This window comes from Stegodyphus dumicola, chromosome 7 (assembly GCF_044657685.1).
Source record: "Stegodyphus dumicola isolate Sdum_Otavi_A_Nest chromosome 7, ASM4465768v1".
Lineage (NCBI taxonomy): Eukaryota > Metazoa > Arthropoda > Arachnida > Araneae > Eresidae > Stegodyphus > Stegodyphus dumicola.
The window spans coordinates 121,720,832-121,739,069 of record NC_140774.1 but is presented as its reverse complement, the minus strand read 5'-3'; the positions used below and the strand labels follow the sequence as shown (position 1 = coordinate 121,739,069).

The 18,238-nt window shown below is 30.2% G+C and overlaps 1 protein-coding gene across 5 annotated transcripts in view; it reads left to right on the top strand.

The window, feature by feature from the left end:
- LOC118185904 (uncharacterized) overlaps positions 1 to 18,238 on the top strand; it is a 189,376-nt gene that overhangs the window by 110,436 nt on the left and 60,702 nt on the right. For 4 of the 5 annotated variants that reach the window (XM_035355855.2, XM_035355854.2, XM_035355852.2 and 1 more), the window contains exons 4-5: positions 9,748 to 9,858; positions 12,480 to 12,645. In XM_035355855.2, the coding sequence (XP_035211746.2) occupies positions 9,748 to 9,858; positions 12,480 to 12,645 (277 nt within the window). The remainder of the gene's footprint in view (positions 1 to 9,747; positions 9,859 to 12,479; positions 12,646 to 18,238) is intronic. The other variant, XM_035355856.2, reaches the window with a different exon arrangement.

Here is an 18,238-nt window from a genome sequence, read left to right as displayed (position 1 = left end):
TTTTTTTTTTTTTTTTTTTTTTTTGCCCCTTAATTAGTATTTTCAAAAATCTAGCGATTCGTTCTTCCCCGACCTCTCCACGAGAACACTAGGTGTGGCGTTCTTTTCTTTATATAATAAAATTCAGATGTAAAGCTCATTAAGAAACCAAAAGAACCGATCATGCTAAGAAGGCAAGAGAAACTTATACAGGTACATATTACAGTACGTATCAAGTACAATTTGATGCTGTTTTCTAATCTTTTCATGGGATTAATTACTGAGTACAGAAATAAAGTCATAGATAAAAATGTAAAACTAAAGATAAATGGTATATGAATTCATTTTTTTAAATTACTGAAAAATTGTGCTTTACTTTGCGAGGTAAGCGGTTTCAAACTTCTTTCAGTTCTTACATTGTTCATAAAACAAATTTTAATGAACGGTAAACAGTTCTATAGCCTTTGCCTTAGAATAGGCACGTTAAGGTCATTTCTGACCCCATCTCCAAAGTATGACTTATAACGATGGCAACAATTGTTGCAGAAAAATGTCGAATCTTCTAATATGCTAAAATTCCCTAATTCCCTCTGCGCAGTGATGACAACACATGCCACAATCTTAAATGAGGAAAGGGTCACTATGTCCTTGAAGTGCCTATTTTAAAGTAACAGATCTTAGTAAAGTAGCTAATTTTTGACAAAACCCGTACTTTCTGCTGTTTCATGGAGAAGCTTTTCATAGTTGTAATTCTTTTGAAATATTCAATAATATTTTGTCTGGTAGTTTTACCTTTATTTTTTGTATAATCTTTTCCTCATTCCCGAAAGCTAATAAATACATTTTCAATATTTAAGTGTAATGCATGCACTTAAACAATAGCTAATGCAGAACGTTTGACCACCATTATACTTTATTATTGAAAGTATTTAAGTCATTGTACGAACACACTTTAACTAAGATATTAGTTTAACTTTACTATTTCCATAACTGGTTACCAAGTATTTTCCTTTCTTTAATTTAAGGTGGGGAATTAATTTGTATACGATTTTTCAACTGAATATTAGATATGTAAATAAAATGGAAACTGAAGAAAGATTAATCAGCAAGAGAAAGCTGTATTCAATCAGACCTAGAGTAAAATGGAAGAAAGAATAAAGAAATGTTTGAAAAATATGTTAATCTTCAAGAAAGATTAACTTAATGGAATATTTTAGTTAACTTTCTGTTAAAGTTTATTTTATTATTCTAACCAGTTTAAATTTAATGCATTTTTCCCCACACTCTTTTCTTTCCTTCACTTCACTCGCTTATTCCAGAGTTATGCAAATTAGTAACTAAATAAAAAAACATTTAGGAAGAGACAAATGTAGCGTTGTTGTAGTTGATTTATTGATTACTTATCTGGTGCTTGATCTTACGATATAGGCTGGATTGAATTAAATAAAAAGCACATGCAACGATGCGAAAGTAAATGTAAACTAAGCTAATCTTGAGACACAATAACACGCCGAATAAATACTAATTCAGAAGTCAAACAACAAAAATCAGCGTTATATTTACGAAATTTCGTAAATATAACGCTGATTTTTGTTGTTTGACTTCTGAATTAGTAAGCTAATCTTATTCACTAAAGTTTTAGTGCAGTACTAAAGCCAAAGATTTTTTCTCTAAGTTTTGAGCTGTGCTTTATTATAAATAATGCATTATGGTACTCAAAGGTATTTTTAGTTCTTCAAAAAAAGGTTAGTGTGTCTCAGTTATAACGGCCTGTATAAAATATTGTCGATTTTAGCAATTTTTTAAGTGCTAAATATCACAAGGCTGGACTAAATCATGAATAGCAATTAGAGTTAGATAGCGATGTATAAGATAAATTTAATCTGACTAACTTGCTTGGCAGAAGCCAGACTTAACTTAATAGTAATTCACACGCATTGTAAGTTGAATGCTGAGTTGCTCATTATTTTGCTTTCTTCAAGGAAAATATTATCAGTTTCTGTTATAATATTTGATTGGATTTTTTGCCACAATACTGATATCCAATTATTTATCATTACTCACAATTCTTTTCTCCATATTTATAAGAAAGAGCACTTTCTGGTTTTCTAATCTTCTGTTTGGTTCTATATATCGCATGTGAATTCCATGTCTAAAATTTTCACATGAAATTAAGCTTGGTAAAGATACCAGGAAAATCGGGATTTAGCTCTCAACAAGTGTTCTATCAGAAGTCTAGGTAGATGAGTAAAATTTTTAAGCAAAAGAGAAATCAACGATCTTGGCATCTTTGGTTATTTTAGGCCAACTTATTATATCCTCGTCAGTCCAATGCCTCAAATCTCTCCGCAGCCAATTCCAGTAAATGAAAATTATTCTAGATATATTCTGAAAAGTCATCTTGTTAATAACTTTTTATATAGTAGACTGATTAAAGCAACTTCGGAAAAGATTCTTCAGAATCAATTTTAGTTAATGTTTCATAACATTCTTTTACCAAGTGCTAGACAGCAAATTGCTTATTTCAGTTATTATTAATCTAATTACTAAATTACGAAGTCTTAATCTAATTACTAAATTGTTGAGCATATTTTAAAAGAACTCCCAATTTCTAAATTTCTCCTTTATAGTCTTTACTAAAAACTTTTCTTAAACTATATCTAAATAAAAATTTTACTTGAGCGTTTACAATAGCAACTCTGATTTCACATTTGAGCTTTATCGCTTGCGTTCTCCGATATATAGATTTTAGCATACTTTGGAACTTATTTATAAAGAGGCACCCATTAGCCAATAAAATTCCTCGTGATAACTATCAACTAAATATGTATTCATTAATAAATTAAATATACATTGGAATATGTCAAGAAAAAAGTTAAGTTAAAAATTAGTAGTTATGGCCTTTTTATTCATTTTGAATGTGTGCTCATGATATCATTACTCATTGTAATTTATGAAGAAGAGTAGTATCTTGATACACGTCCGCTCTGAAATATGTCCAATTTGGTATATCTCCTGTTTAGACCCGAAAATTTTTATTTCGTGTCGGACATTTGTTTGGAATATACGATTCGAATTCGATGAGTCACGATTGAACGCACTATACTTGTTCACCTCTTTCGAGACAATGAGCGCCAGTACTTCTGTTGCTACTCTTCAGTTTTCTACTTTCTACTCTTTCTGTCTGCTCTGTAACTTTGAATTTTCAAGCCTTTTTTTTTTTTTTTTTTTTTTTTTTTTTTTTTTTTTGTTAATGAGAACAATTAAGCAAAGAAGAAAGTAGTTGACCAGAGACGTTAGAGCATGTTGAAAAATTGCTGTTGATCTGGATAACAGAAAAACATTTATGTACAATATCATGTACAGTGCTTCATTTATGTACAGTATCATGCGCAGTTCTGCATTTATGTACAGTTTATATTTCCTCCACTGCAATTACATTTTAGTATTAAATACTGTTATAATGATAATAATAGAATTTTTTTAATAAGAAGGGATTAATTATTTCCCTTTTATTTTTTCTTTTATTTCTTATCGTAAAAGTTCGTTTAGTATACCCTCAAGGATCTGGAATGAATTAATAAGATATACTGTGATACCGTTGTATTTACAAATCTAATTTTCTGGTGTCTAGACATAAATTAATTTCATGAACTTTTTATAAGCCAGTCTTATTCACAAACATAACAACGAACATCATGAATAATTAACGAACACATGAAACTTGTCTTATTTGCCTCCATCCCTGCTACTAGAGTTTTAAAGAGAAATCTGGGCACAGTTATATAGTGTAATATATAGTGTAAATAAATTTAAAATAATATATTCCGTCAATGTTTTAAAACATTCTTTATAGATTTTACACAGATGGAAGTTATACAAAACTTTTATTAAAATAAAAAAATGCCAAATTATATCTTAATACAAGTATGTGCATAATGTGGTGTGTTATTTTATACTAGAAAAGAAAAGGTAAAAGATTTTTAAAATTTGTTTTTGTTAAATAAATAATCTTACCGATTTTCTGTGATGAAGGAAAAAACAGAATGTGCAGTACAAAAACTTAACAATGATTTTCTAGAATAAATTTCCAGAAAGCCTGTACAAGAGAAAATAATATCTAAATCAAGAATTATAGCAAAAATGTACAAATAATGCTACAGATTCTAATATCAGCCTTCTTTAATGATCCCAGTTAGATATCAATTTGTTAGTTTCCGCTCCTTCCACTGTATTCACAAAAGTTCTCAAATAAATAGCAGATTTTAACTCAGCGAAAATAGCAAATAGTTTTCAGTTTTTTATTTTATAAAACATTTCTAAGGAACAATAATAATTTTCTTTTATAAGATGCATCACGTTAATTTACCTGTATACTTAAAGAAGGATTCTGAACTGTTGACTGTAATTACAATTTGCGTCAATACAGTTAATAGGTCAGCAAAATGCAAAGTTAAGAGCTTGATGCTCAAGTTTCGAACCCGTGCCATTTCTTTTCGTATCATATGAAAATGAAGGTTAATTTATACTTTTCTCTATATTACTCAAATTTTACCTTCTTTACTTAAATTTTACCTTTACTATTACTTAAATTTTACTTTCTTTTAATAGGAAAATATGCAGTAAAGTGTATGCAGCAATTAGTTTTAGAAGCAGGAAAAAATGTGTTTATTCTCATCTTTGATTAAAAATAATATATGCATGGATTTCGAAACATTTTTTAATCGCTTACCGTTCTGTTATGTTGGTATCGAAAAGAGATATTTTCTTCAAAGCGAATTCAAAATTTAACTTGAAAATAAAGAAGAAATGCTTCGAAGTAATTTCTGTAATCTTCTGCTTCTTTCTGTGTAAAGTCAAATCATATAAGTAAAAAAATTCGTGGAAATTTTTCGTTCTGATCCATCCCTTGATGATAGCATACAGCGCAATCGGTCATGCGCGACAATAAATGTGTTCGATTCCAAGAACATCAAAAAATAAGTCAAGTAAACTTACTGTAAAAAAAAATAACATTTCGAAAACGAAGGGCTCCTATTATCCAAAAATAAAAATATTAATGAAGAATTTTAAACCTTTTCTTTGCTTGAAATGCTCCTTTAGTTATTGCTTGCTTTTTTAAAATTAGTTCGCCGTTACTCCGATTTTTCAATTGAATTATGATGAGTTTATTTTCCTTAATTTAATTTAAATCACATAAACGTTAATCGATATTCATGTCGACACATTGTCAGACTTTGTAAATTGCAGAGATTGAGTTCAACTATAATTATATACGAGTTTGTATCAATGATTGTGTATGGCAGTATAGAATGCTTCTAAAACAAATAAATCTATGTATTGACTTTATTTCTAGTTACCTATGTAATAATGATTTGCAAATTATATCGGCTTCATAAAATATCAGGTAGAAGTAACCCAAGTAAGCAAATATCTAAAATTATTAGGCATGTAATTTACTCCTTTTTTATTACGTCGCAAATTTGAGATGAAAATTAACAATATCATGCTTTTAAATCGTTCATTTTAAAATGACAAGCTTCACTAGTTCTTTTTTACTTCATTGTACAAAGTAAAGGAAGTATTGTAAATGCGAAAAAATTCGGGTATCATATTTTAAAGGAAATATAAAGTTTGACAGTTCCCGAATCTATTTGGACCATTTTCTGCATGATGTCTGTACATGCAGACTGAATAAAGAGCTATTTTTTCCAAAGCTGGTTGTAAAATGGATTTAAAACGGATTAAAACTTTTTTTTTTTTTTTTTTTTTTTTTTTGTGACTTCTGTAAGTTGTAAACGACAAAAATTGCAGATTTGGAAACAAAACATCTCGGTCACTTTTTGTCATACGGGAGTCAAACTTCTTATAGTTTTATTGTTTTATAATGAGTGTAAAACTTCCTCAAATATAAGTATAAAAACCGGAAAATCGCCTTAAAAGCAAGATTTCATTACCTGTCGAAAATTAATTTATTTTTCAAATTTCACATTGACAAAATATGAATGTTTTTGTCATTTAAAACACTTCTGTAATTGAAAGTATATGAGTACGACCAAGGATTGAGAAGATAATGGCTAAGTAAGGACTTTTATATCAGGCAAGTAATACAAAGTATTGTAGAAATTTTAAGCAAAAGATCTTAAAATTATTTTTGCGCAAAAGGCTGCTGAAAAATTAATTAATTAAAGATAAAAAGAGTAAATTAATTTAAAACACTCTATTCAAAGACTTAAAGAAAAACTGGCTCATCAGCTAATTTTGAGTGACACATTGTTTTTCCCTGGAAATGGGATTTAATTGAAGTCTGACGTACCTCCTCTTGAGAAAGTTGAATCAGATTTTAATTTTTTTCCCTTTTTTATACATTCTTTTGTTTTTAAAATTGCTTCTAATTTAAAACTACCGAGTTTTCATTTTTAATACATAATTATGAAATACTGTTACGGAGGGCAATAAATACTGAATTTCCTCTTGTTTTTCCCTGAGCATTTAGTACAAAATTCGGAAAATGTTTGAAATAATCGCCTAATTTTCCCATTGTCCAATGTGTTCAAGGACGATCTTTCCTAAATTTTAAAATGGATTCGTCCAAGTAATGATTATTTTTATCTTACTAACAAAGACAACACCCTATAAATTATCTGCGAAAGTCAGGCTGGACCATTTCTTTCTAACTGTTGAATTTTATGCCAGCCTAATATAAGACCCGACCCATCACAGCGAAGCAAACACGAAATCACAGCGAAGCAAACACGAATCTATGATTTCGTTGAGACTTTTCTAATTAGTTATAGATGATCTGAGGTCTAAGGACAGCAACATGAAAGAACGAGATTCATGTTACAAGGAAGCAGAAATGACGATATCTTGTTAGATATTGTAATAGATGAGTATAGATATTAGATATTTTTAATAGATCAATATACTGTAAAGATTAATACTACTGAGTATTCTTATCGAAATGTAGGTTCCTTTTCAAGAAATAATATTACAACAATTACTAGTTCATCCATTACTACTTTTCATTTCTTATTTTCGAACTGTAAGCGCATCCTTCGAAAATTAAATTATTCTCATAATTTTCCCCTCTTGATTTTTGGACGCTAAAATTAATAAAGAAATGGGGAAAATGAGATATACGTCTTTATAATACTTGAAAAAAATTGTCCATTTTTCAGCTGTGCGTTTACAGCATGAAATGTTCTTTTTAAGGAGCGTTTTGTTGTTCACTTCTATGCAATACAAATTAGTAGTAACAAATAACACAGGCTTGCGTCGTGCATACATTGATCTTGCTTTAAAAAATTGTCACTTTTTAAAAATCTTCAATGTTTGTTATATTCAGTTTCTTCCTGCATGTAATGTTACCTGTAAGAAGGTTAAAGCATCATTAAACTACTGATAAATGAAATTATTAATACAACTTCTAAATATTGGTTGTTATATTGTAGAATAAAGAATGATATAGGACAATGTATATATATATATATATATATATATATATATATATGTATATGATAAAAAAACTGAAAAAGCCGTAGTAGCAATGTTGATGACGTGGGATGTAGAATTCATAGAACATAGTAGATCCATATTATAGAGGAAAAATTCTGATTCCGTAGTATGCTAAAATGTTAAACCCGTAGTGATTAGGAAACTTGGCAGCCAAGTAATATTAAGTATTTATTTTTATTTCAATTGGCATTTGTGGCCACAGTTTACTTGTTACTCTAATCGTGCTTATTTCCAGAACATTTACATTTTTGATACTGATTGTTGAGACTGGAAAAAAGCGTCCAAGCGGCAACAAAAGTAGAAGCTAAGTGTGCATTTATCCAGTGTGGAAGAGAAGGTTTTGATTAGGTTAGAAAGGTTTCAGTTTTCAAAATTTTGAGTTCACGTTTCGAATTAGCTACGTCATCAGCGTTACACAAGCCATGTGAAATCGATTCATCTAGAAATGGCACAACTCAGAAAAGTTATGACTACTTTTAAAATACAGAAAGGAAATACCCCCAAGTGGGGATTTAAGAGCTTATTATTAAATTAAATTATAAAGCTGATTTACGCATTTTTATTTACCTTAAATATATATATTTTTTCAAATGTCATAGTTGGCAGTTTAAAGAAATTGAGATAAGTAAAACTACAAGAACATATAGAATTATATTTTGAATATGGCATTAGTTTTTTCCAACTTTGTTGACTTTATTACCGCCTAATAATTGTGGGGTATACATTGGTCATTACTGCGATTGTTAAACAATTTTCATGTCCTCTGTGAATTGGAATTGCTTGAAAATATCATGACTCAAAATTTGGGCCTTTTTTTTTGGGGGGGGGGAAGGAGAAATCACAGAAGATGAATATGACAGGATGAGATCGCAATGGCGATAGAACCATAGAAAATTATTTAAATGCTTCATTTCCGCACCATTTTTGAAAATAAATTGACTCAAATCATATGACTCAGTTCCGAAGCATGCCGGGAAACGTGAGAAGAGTACCAAGAGAAGGAAAATGCTCTTCCGCGCGATTCTGACATAACTCTGCGTTGTTTATACGTCATGCTCCACAACACAATTGAAAACATACCAATTAAATCTCTAAAGAGCCTGAACTGTACAGAAACGATACTGAATTTACATCTACTCGGGAAATTACTTCCTGTAGAAGCCATTAAAAAAACACTCCTCTTTATTTATTTATTAAGCAGTAAAAAGTAATTTTCCTAATAAAATTTGCTATTTAATCTTTTTGTTTAATAAAATTTGCTATTTAATCTTTTTATTATTGCGATCATATTTGCAAACATTTACATTCTGAAACTAATGGAATAGGTATGTTTTATTTAACAAAATCACCTTCACTTAAATCGAATTTAAGTTTCCAACTTTTTTCAGTTAATTTATATAAAGGAAAAAAAGCAAGAAAATTCCAAGCCAAAATAATGCAATTTGTTTACTTTTTAGCTTTACAAAAAAAAAAAAAAATTGCTGCAGCGTATTATGTACTAGAGCTTTAAACGTGAGTTGCAAAGCGTAATTAATGCAGCTATTTTAGCGCAATTTTGCGAAAGCACACACACGCAAAAGAAAATGATGACTTGTCATTGCAAAAAATATTTATTACATAAATACGTACTTAAACTTTAATTAAAAATTTAACCCGAATATCAATCAATAAATTTACTGACAAGCAAGTTTTTGTTTCTTTTCTTCTGGCGGAAATTCTGTGACAATCGTTTTAAGCATGGATGCTATGCAATCTTTATGCAATTTCGCAATAAAACACTGTATTCCTGCAGATATCCTGCAGCAGTTTCTTCCACAGCAGAAAAATACCACAAGTACATGTTTTAAAACTCATTTAAAGCAAAAATATTAGAAGCCATTGAAATACAACAAAAGAACGCATACAAAAATGGCGACATTTTTTGCTAAAACTGAAGAATTGTTTTGCACATGGTTGTCAAAGTTTGGCGCGTTTTTGGAAAAAAAATGGCGATTTTTGTTAAGGTGAATGCGTTAATACGTACTCATCTGGATAGTTAAGATTCTCTGAATAAGCATATGAAGAAACAAACAAAAAGAAACCTTTCATTGCTGATTCATTTTTGTCCTTTCAACTAAATATTTTGCTCTAAGCCCTGTAACTCACCCATATTTAATGCTAATTTTTTTTTTTAAATTTATCCTCTGTGTTTTGGGTTCATTTGATTACATTGAATGTTTCCCTGTCTTATGTGTGTGGGGTTCGTTTCAGATTCAAGCAGTATCAATTACTTACCATCCTTGGATCTGGAATCGAATCCTGGAGTGGAAAACATTCAGCCCAAAATGGGGAGGTCCAATTCCTCCGAGTCCCAGTCATCCAGTAAGTTGAACAACCATCCAGAATCTCTCCTACACTAACATCTACTTTATACGTCAGAATTCCCTTCCATTTTCTTTGCTATGCAGGGCCTAATATCTGGCGATTATACCTTCCTGCAATACATAATACTCTCATAATTATCAGTTCTTTCTAAGGGTACTAACTTGCAGCGATATAATAATCTTAACACCTATCAGTTCTTCCTAACGGTACTAATTTATTCTCTGATTTAACATTTGGAGGGTGTGTAAACTATTAAGTTGTATGGAAATGTGAAGTTGTATTTTAGTACTAATAATTCTGTCTGCATCCTGTTTGGTTAAGCTTTAACACTTTCAAAAGTCTTTAAATGAATAATCGGATAAACATTTATGTTATTAATATTATTTTATGAAGTTATTTATGCTTGTATCTGTATGTTTAATGTACATATTTGTATATTTATTTAAATAGATGATTAAAAATGCCTGCAGTTATTCAGCCTCATTCTTACTACTATATTCATTCCTAAATCTAAATGTGGGTACATATGCATCTATCGGCCAATATCTAATAATTTATTTATATGTTTTTCTAACCTATTATCTGATTATATGTTGGCCTTTATTATAATTAAATGATATATGTATTTACTTATCTTTCGGCATCTATATTTATTCTTTAACAAATAGTACCTATTTAAGTATACTTTAATAAATCTTTCGGCCAATTACCTATCTATCTATTTATCTATACATCAATCCATTCATCAAGAAATGTATAATGTCACATAGTAATTACATGCTATAATTGTTAAATGTAACTTTATAATAATATATGCCAGTTATATTTATAATAATATATGTTAAATGTAACTTTATAATAATATAATCACCAGTGCAGAAGAAAGAACTAGCAAAGTAACAAATATTAAATATAAAATTATAATGCACATCTGTTGATCAAAATATAATCAAAATAATTTTGTGTTCCTTCTCTATCAACATTAAATCTCAATGTCATTCATATATTAATTAAAAGTGTTTAATGCTAATATTCATTTATCTTGTGGAGTTCCACTCTTTTATCTAACAGCTAAATGTACAGGAACCTCGTGAATAGTTAAGTTAAGCGAATAATCACTTTAGTTCAAGAACAGAGTCGTAAATTCAAGACAGGTTAATTACCCTTTATTTCTCAAACTAAGAATTTAACAGTCAGCTCCTTTCTCAGAGCATACAGCAAAGCCTCCACTTGGGCTTGAACTCAAAGCAATAAGAAATAAAACTTAACTAATGCTTAGCTAAAAAGATATAGCCGAAGCTATCAAAAGTGTAAGTAGTTGGCCCCTAAATATCCAATAAGCTAGCAAGCTATCAAGTGCCTAAAATATGGCCGAGCGTAGTAACAGCTTAGAGAGAGACGTAGCCAAAAGGCGAAGGCGCGCTAGTCAGAAATTCTGGGACTCTCTCTCGAAGTCAGTGGAACTTCGACTTGAATGCCCCTCTTTTTTGCATTAAACGAGATTCTAAAAACACATTCTGGTAGGAAATTGTAAGCTGAAATTATTAAGGACAGGAAAGTAGCTTTAACTAAATATGACTGTTAAAAACTTAGGATAAACCTTACAATCTTTTATGCTACTTTTATTACTCTCTTTACCTGTGTTTTCTTTTTTTATAAATGTGCTTGCTTATAAAATGAAAATTTCTTTCTCTAAATGTTTATGGATATTTTATATTAATGTATTATTTATCACAAAGAAAGATTTATGATGTTTGAATACTAACTGAATTTGGTAATAATCATAAAAATAATAGGTGTAAATTTTTTATGGCTTCTGAAAAAGAGGTTCACGAAATCGGTAGAGTTTTTTCCCAAGTGTATGCCAAACTAAAATTGCTCCTTTGCTTAACTATAAACAAAAGGTGCGTCTACTAACTCGAGTTAAAAATAGCAAAAATCATTCAACAGGTTGTTAAATTAATATATTTTTTTAAGAGCTGTATTGTATGCTTATTCATTCACGTTACTTTAAAAACTACGTTTTTATCTGAAACATGCCTCCAAAAATAAAGAACAAATATGATGACAGATTCATAAGCTTCTGTAGGAGAATGTAGGTTACTTAGGTTGATATTTAAAATAACTCATAAAATCCAAAACGTGGTCTTTAGAAGTAACGATTAATAATAATTATTATTATGTTATTAATATCATCATCATTATAATTAAAGATACGACTGGGATCTATTTTATATACCACAATAAATTATATTTTCATGGCCAAATACTCGATACGAACGTGGATACGAGCCAGTTTCCCTTAAAAAGACCTCCACGGGGCATCCCTCCCTTTCCGTGTAGTGCCTAAGGGCGGAGCACGTAATAAGTAAAAAAAAAAAATACTCGATACGAGGGAAAGAAGAATTTTTACTTACCATTTGTTAGTTATATAGGTAAGGTAAGTCAAAAGTGACTCAACCCTTTTCTTTTGTTAGAATGTCTAATCGCAAAAATAAAATATTTGCTGCCTTTGCAAAGTGAAGTAAAAGCATCTCTTTTCTTGTGTTAGATATGTTTATTTTCTTGAAACTTTATAAACTGAATGAATATTGTTTGAGCGTTTTTTACCATTGCAGGTCATGGTGGGGTGAACCAGCTTGGTGGCGTGTTTGTGAACGGTCGCCCCTTGCCGGACATGGTAAGGCAGCGGATAGTCGAGCTTGCTCACCAGGGGGTCAGACCATGCGACATCAGCAGGCAGCTCAGGGTCTCGCACGGATGCGTCTCCAAAATACTCGGAAGGTCAGTCTTCTATTTATTCCCATCGGATTTATTTCCTTTTTAGATTTTTTTTTTTTCTCTTTTTCTTCTTTGCTATCCGTATTTCGTCTATTATGGTCTTCCTTTTTACGAGGAAGCACAAAAATAGCCCTGAAAAGCCATCTAGTTTTCAGAAACAGAGAAGCTTCAGTGAGATAAGAAGAAAAAAAATAAAAATATTTCTTAAATCCGTAGAATAAAAATATTCCGCAGATCTTATATATATATAAAGGCAAGTTATTGTGTAAAGTCAAAAGCATTTTTTGACAAATAAAAATAATAACACATCTGCCACACTTTTGAATACTTACTAAAAATTACGGCAATAAAATAAAGATAATAATAAAGAGTATGTTTAACAAAAATTTCAGCACTAGAAATTGATAAAAGACAAGGAAATAAGTTTCTGTTTATTATATTAATATTATATATTTTTTATGTAGGCTTATTATAACTTATTTTTCAACTATACTTAAAATGCTAAACACCTCTCTTTAGCTATCTAACCTTAAAGATAGTCTTTAAGTCTTTTAACCACTTAACTATCAAATCTTTAACCATAACTTTTAAGAAATATTTTCAACATTTTGTAAAGAAATTTCTTTTCGGTCACCTTCCATCTAAGAAAGTTGATATTTGCTGCCGTTACTAGCTTAAATGTGCCTGTAAATTAAAATTTAGAGTGAAAACATTTTAAAACTCTAAACCGCTTTAAAGCTATAACTTCTGTTTACGGAAAAATATAAAATTTTGTCAAATAGACTAGTAATAAAAATTCAAAGGATAATACTGATATGTACTTCCTAAAGAAAAATGAAAAATGAAAAAAAAAAAAAAAAAAAAAAAAAAAAAGAAAGAAATCTTACCTTAAAATGATATAATCAAACCTTAAAATGATAAAATAAAATTACTTAGGTTACGTTATTGAAGGATAGGGGGATAACCTTCATGAAATAGATTATTATTTTTTATATGTAGATTTAGGATAATTTCTTTTAAATTTTTCTTAAAATGCAAAACAGATGTCTACTTATTTAAACACTAAGTCTTTTAAATATTTAACTACAGTTTAAAAAATTCTTTAGAGCATTTTGTATGGAAATCTTATTGTTCTAAGTAACATTTAGTTGTTTTACCATCAAAGCATTTTGAATTCTGCTACATTTATTACTTTAATGTGGGTCTATAAAACATTTGAAACTGAAAAACCTCCAATCAAAACAACAAATAATACTTTTAAGCTATCAAGTCATCCGTTACATTCCACCTGATGTATTTGGTGACAAATTTAAATTTTGCTTATTCCACACCACATTTCGAATAGCATCGTCAGTAAGAATTATATCAAAATTATTTGAATAATCTTATTTCTATCTGCTATGAGAAATTACTGCTTTAATAAAAAATAATAAAATGCCCAAAACCGTTAAACTACTTTGAAGCTATAACTCTTATTTTACTTGACAGCAGAAATACAGAAAATTCTAATACTTTTCACTAGACTAGTATTAAAAATTTAAAGGATAGCACTGATGCATAGTGCTTAAGGAAAGGCTTAATGATTCGAGTTGGATTGTTATTAGGTTATTTTTGCAGATAAGTTACTGTCATATTTTTTGCTATAGTACTATCATATGAGACTGGTTCAGAGCAACATTTTAAAGAAATTATGCTTATCAGTATAAAGTGTAGAATTTTATGTTAGGCATATACAATATAACCTATAAAAGAATATATGTAATATAACTTTGCTTATCTGATTGTATGGAATCACGATGGTGCCAGAGATTAAACGTGTTTGCTGTTTCACGATCGTTAAATTGTTGATTTACTTCTTAATAACGGAACAGTGCTCTTGTATTTGGGTTGTCATGATTAGAAATAATACGCTCGCTCAATGCATTTTTAAGACCAGTCCAAAAGGCGGGAAAAAAGCTGGAAATTGGAAACAAGCAGAAGCAGGTAAGATAGATGAATGCAGAAGTACTGATTGCAAGACAGATACTTAAGATTTCCTCACATCTAGCATATGTACTTTCAAGCTTTTTCTGAAATAATCATCAACAACTCATAACAAGTTTTAACGTATTGGACATCGTATCGATCGCATAGTAAGTATTCGATAACTGACGCTGAAGATATTTAATAGAATCAGGAGGATTAATTTTCATTCACGCTTTTAATAGTAGTATCTGATTTCGTTATTCAATGGTTTTTCATTGGCAATTCCTTTCACTGGCATTTTTTTCATTGAAGAAATCCAAGGACAGACGTTGTACAACAGTGTCGTTATTCAATGTCATTGAGAATATGACGGTTCCGGTAGAGCTAAGGAAAAGGGGTAGGCATGAATGTGACGAAAAAGAGTTGGAAAGGAATAAGACATCATCCATCAGGGGGTGAAACTGACGCGCAGCAGCAGGTGAGGAGTGGCACGCGAAACGCGGAGCTAATGGGCCATCCCTGCGCCACTTTTACGCAGCAAAGAACCAAAACACATAGCTCGCGTCGGCCGTTAAAATAAAGCATGTTTATAATATAGAGTTTTATGTCTTTATAATTTATCAGTTGTGCTTATACCGAGATTTAACAAAATTTAAGCATTCTTTAATTCACATGCGAGTGTTATGTCTAAAATGTTTGCAACATTTTCTTTTGAAAGCGCTTTTTTACTTCGACTAATCTAAGGACTAATGCTGTCTTTCAACAGAATGGTTATGTCCTACTAAAAATTAAATTTCATGCTGCACTTTTCATTTTTATATGAACTATTAATTTGAATGCTTCGTTCATTATGGGGACGTGTTTAATTGATATAAAAAAGTACGTATTTTTTGTTAAATCTCAGTATAATATCTTTTTCGTCTGAAAGTTTTAAACAAGAATTTCGATTTTCCTCTTTCTAACTTTACGGCTTGCAATGGGAACTGGATACGGGTTTGATTCCAGATAAACGAGCTGGCTGCAGAGTTGATTATTGTAATTTTTCTCATGTGTAATGAGAATAGAAACAATTTCCCTTAAGAAGGTCTCCCTCAGTTAGTCTTCATTCACTTTCTTGTGTTCAAGTAAATCTAAGCTCTTAGAGTACGAAAGGAAATAAGACATAAAACATATCTATGAGCCTGTAAAATATAGTATAACAAAAGTGATTAGTTAATTGAAGAAAAGTAGACAAGTAGTGAAAATTTAGTTCATTTACACCATTTCATGTTATTTCTGAACGTGCTTCGCAATTTTATACCCCAGATTCGTTTTGTCGTAAATAGATGAGTAGCTAATAATGAATAGATCGTAAATAGATGTCGTAAATAGATAGTTATTGTGTTACCTTTATTTATTAAATATTATGATCTTGGCACTTATACCACATAAAATTCAATTCAACAGCAATATCCCAAAATATTTAAAAAAAGCATATCTTTAGAATTTTTTATAGACAGTTTATCACAATGCGAGAAATATGCATACATTTATGCAGATTCTTCATTATTAATTTCTTTAAATATAACACAGAGCAATAATATTTGGTGGCAGCAATTTAAAAGCTGATTCAACGTTTCTTTTTAGAAACAATTTCTTTTAATTAAAGAAACAATATGTTATCAGTTTGAAAGCTTTTATTACGTACTTTAACAATTTTTGTGTGAGGTATTTTTGAAAATATTACATGTTAGGAAAATAAAAAGCCGTTATTACATGTTAGGAAAATAAAAAGCCGTTGAATGGGAATCATAATTTGTACTTATATCAACTACTTCCTAATTAAATAGGTGTAATTAAGCAAAAATATATTTAATATTTTTGTTTTTCTTAAATTATTGATTCGTGTCCGGTTTTTTCAAATTTTTTTCCGGTTTTCCGACTGACAAAAAGTAAATGAACATTATTAAATTTAGAAATTTGTCGTGCAACCAACTCTTTCAATAAAAATAAGCGAAGATTATTTGTTTGTAAAAATGTTTGACGCCCTGTCTTATTCAAATTTTAAAACACATATACGGATAAGTATGGTAAAGATATTTGTAGAGTATCTTTTGAGGTCTTCTGGAGAAGACACTGATTTTATTAAAAAGTGTAATAGTTGGCTATAAAACGTATTCAATGACTACGAAATTTCTGCTATTAGCTAACTTTTAAATGAGATGGAGTTTCTGATTGAAATGTTGATTTAAAGTACAAAGATTTCTGTATAAGGAACATTAAACTGAAACAGTGGCGTAACTAGGGTGGGGCAAGGGGGGACATCTGTCCCCGGGCGCAGCATCCAAGGGGCGCCAAATTGATGCTACGAAATTTTTTAATGAAATATTTTCCATTTCTGGCACACAGGAAGGGGCGCCAATTCTTCGGTTGTCCCCGGGCGCTAGAAACTCTAGCTACGCCCCTGAACTGAAAAATAGGTTACTAATAATAAAATTAATGATAACGTACTTATGATTTTGCAGAAAACGAATCTTGACTTACAAGTACAAATATTGATTTATAAAATACATGAGGGTTTATGAAACGGTTCATGGGGATACAATCAATGCTTCGAAATCTGAATGGATGACGAAACCCATTTTACAAGTATTTTGTTATAAACGATTATTTTCTTAGCTTTATCATTCTCAGTCTAGTAATTGTTTTAAGCCCATGAATACCATAAATCAAGTCTAGAGAAGAAAGAAAATTATCTTTATTTTGTATAATTTTCTTTTTTTTTTAATTCGCTGTCAATATTTTCAGCGACTGAGCTGCCTTGATACTTGGTTCCTTGCTGCATATCAAATCTTTCCATCATTCTTCTTTTTTCGTAGATTCTTCTAATCTGGGAGGCGGTGTATTCTTAAAAACAAAGTAGGAAGAGAAAACGAGTTGCGAAGTGAATGAAACAGAGCTTACTTCCTTCATCTCAATTTGATACACTCTGTACATCAAATGATTTTAATTCTTAGAAAAAGAATCCTTTACAAAAGTTACCGCCATGGCTTAGTCTAGCATAGGATACTTTCAATATACCGCTCTTTTATTGCTCGCTACGAGCAATGCATGCAATCCATTATGCATACAATCGTGCGCACAATGAGGGGTAAAAAAGGAACAGAAGAGAGAAGTTAGTTATTTTGTATCTATAATGCTTTTGTTTAGAGTAAGAAGAGAGTTCAAATTAAAATTAATATTGTTTACTCTGAATTTCACTAAAAAAAAGTGGAAAAAAGGAGGCTTAAAAATAATTATATGCATTATTTTAATCTTTGCTATTATAAAACTCTATCAAAAATTATGATAATTCAATTTTTTGCTTTTCTTACAAAAGTATTCTTATTATCATCCAACAATTAGAAGTACAGATGTCCTGATCAGTACCACGAAATAATAAGACTTTAATTTAATTTCAGATGTTATTGCCATACTTTCCCGAAAATAAGACCTCCATTTTTGGCTCTATATTTTGATTCTAAAATTCGGGTGGGATCTTACAATCAGGTGTTTTAATAGATGAAATTTCGTACATTAAAGGCAGTTCGTCCTGGGAACTGGCCAGCTGTATAGTTGTATTTAATGGTTTCCCCATGTGTAGCATAAATAT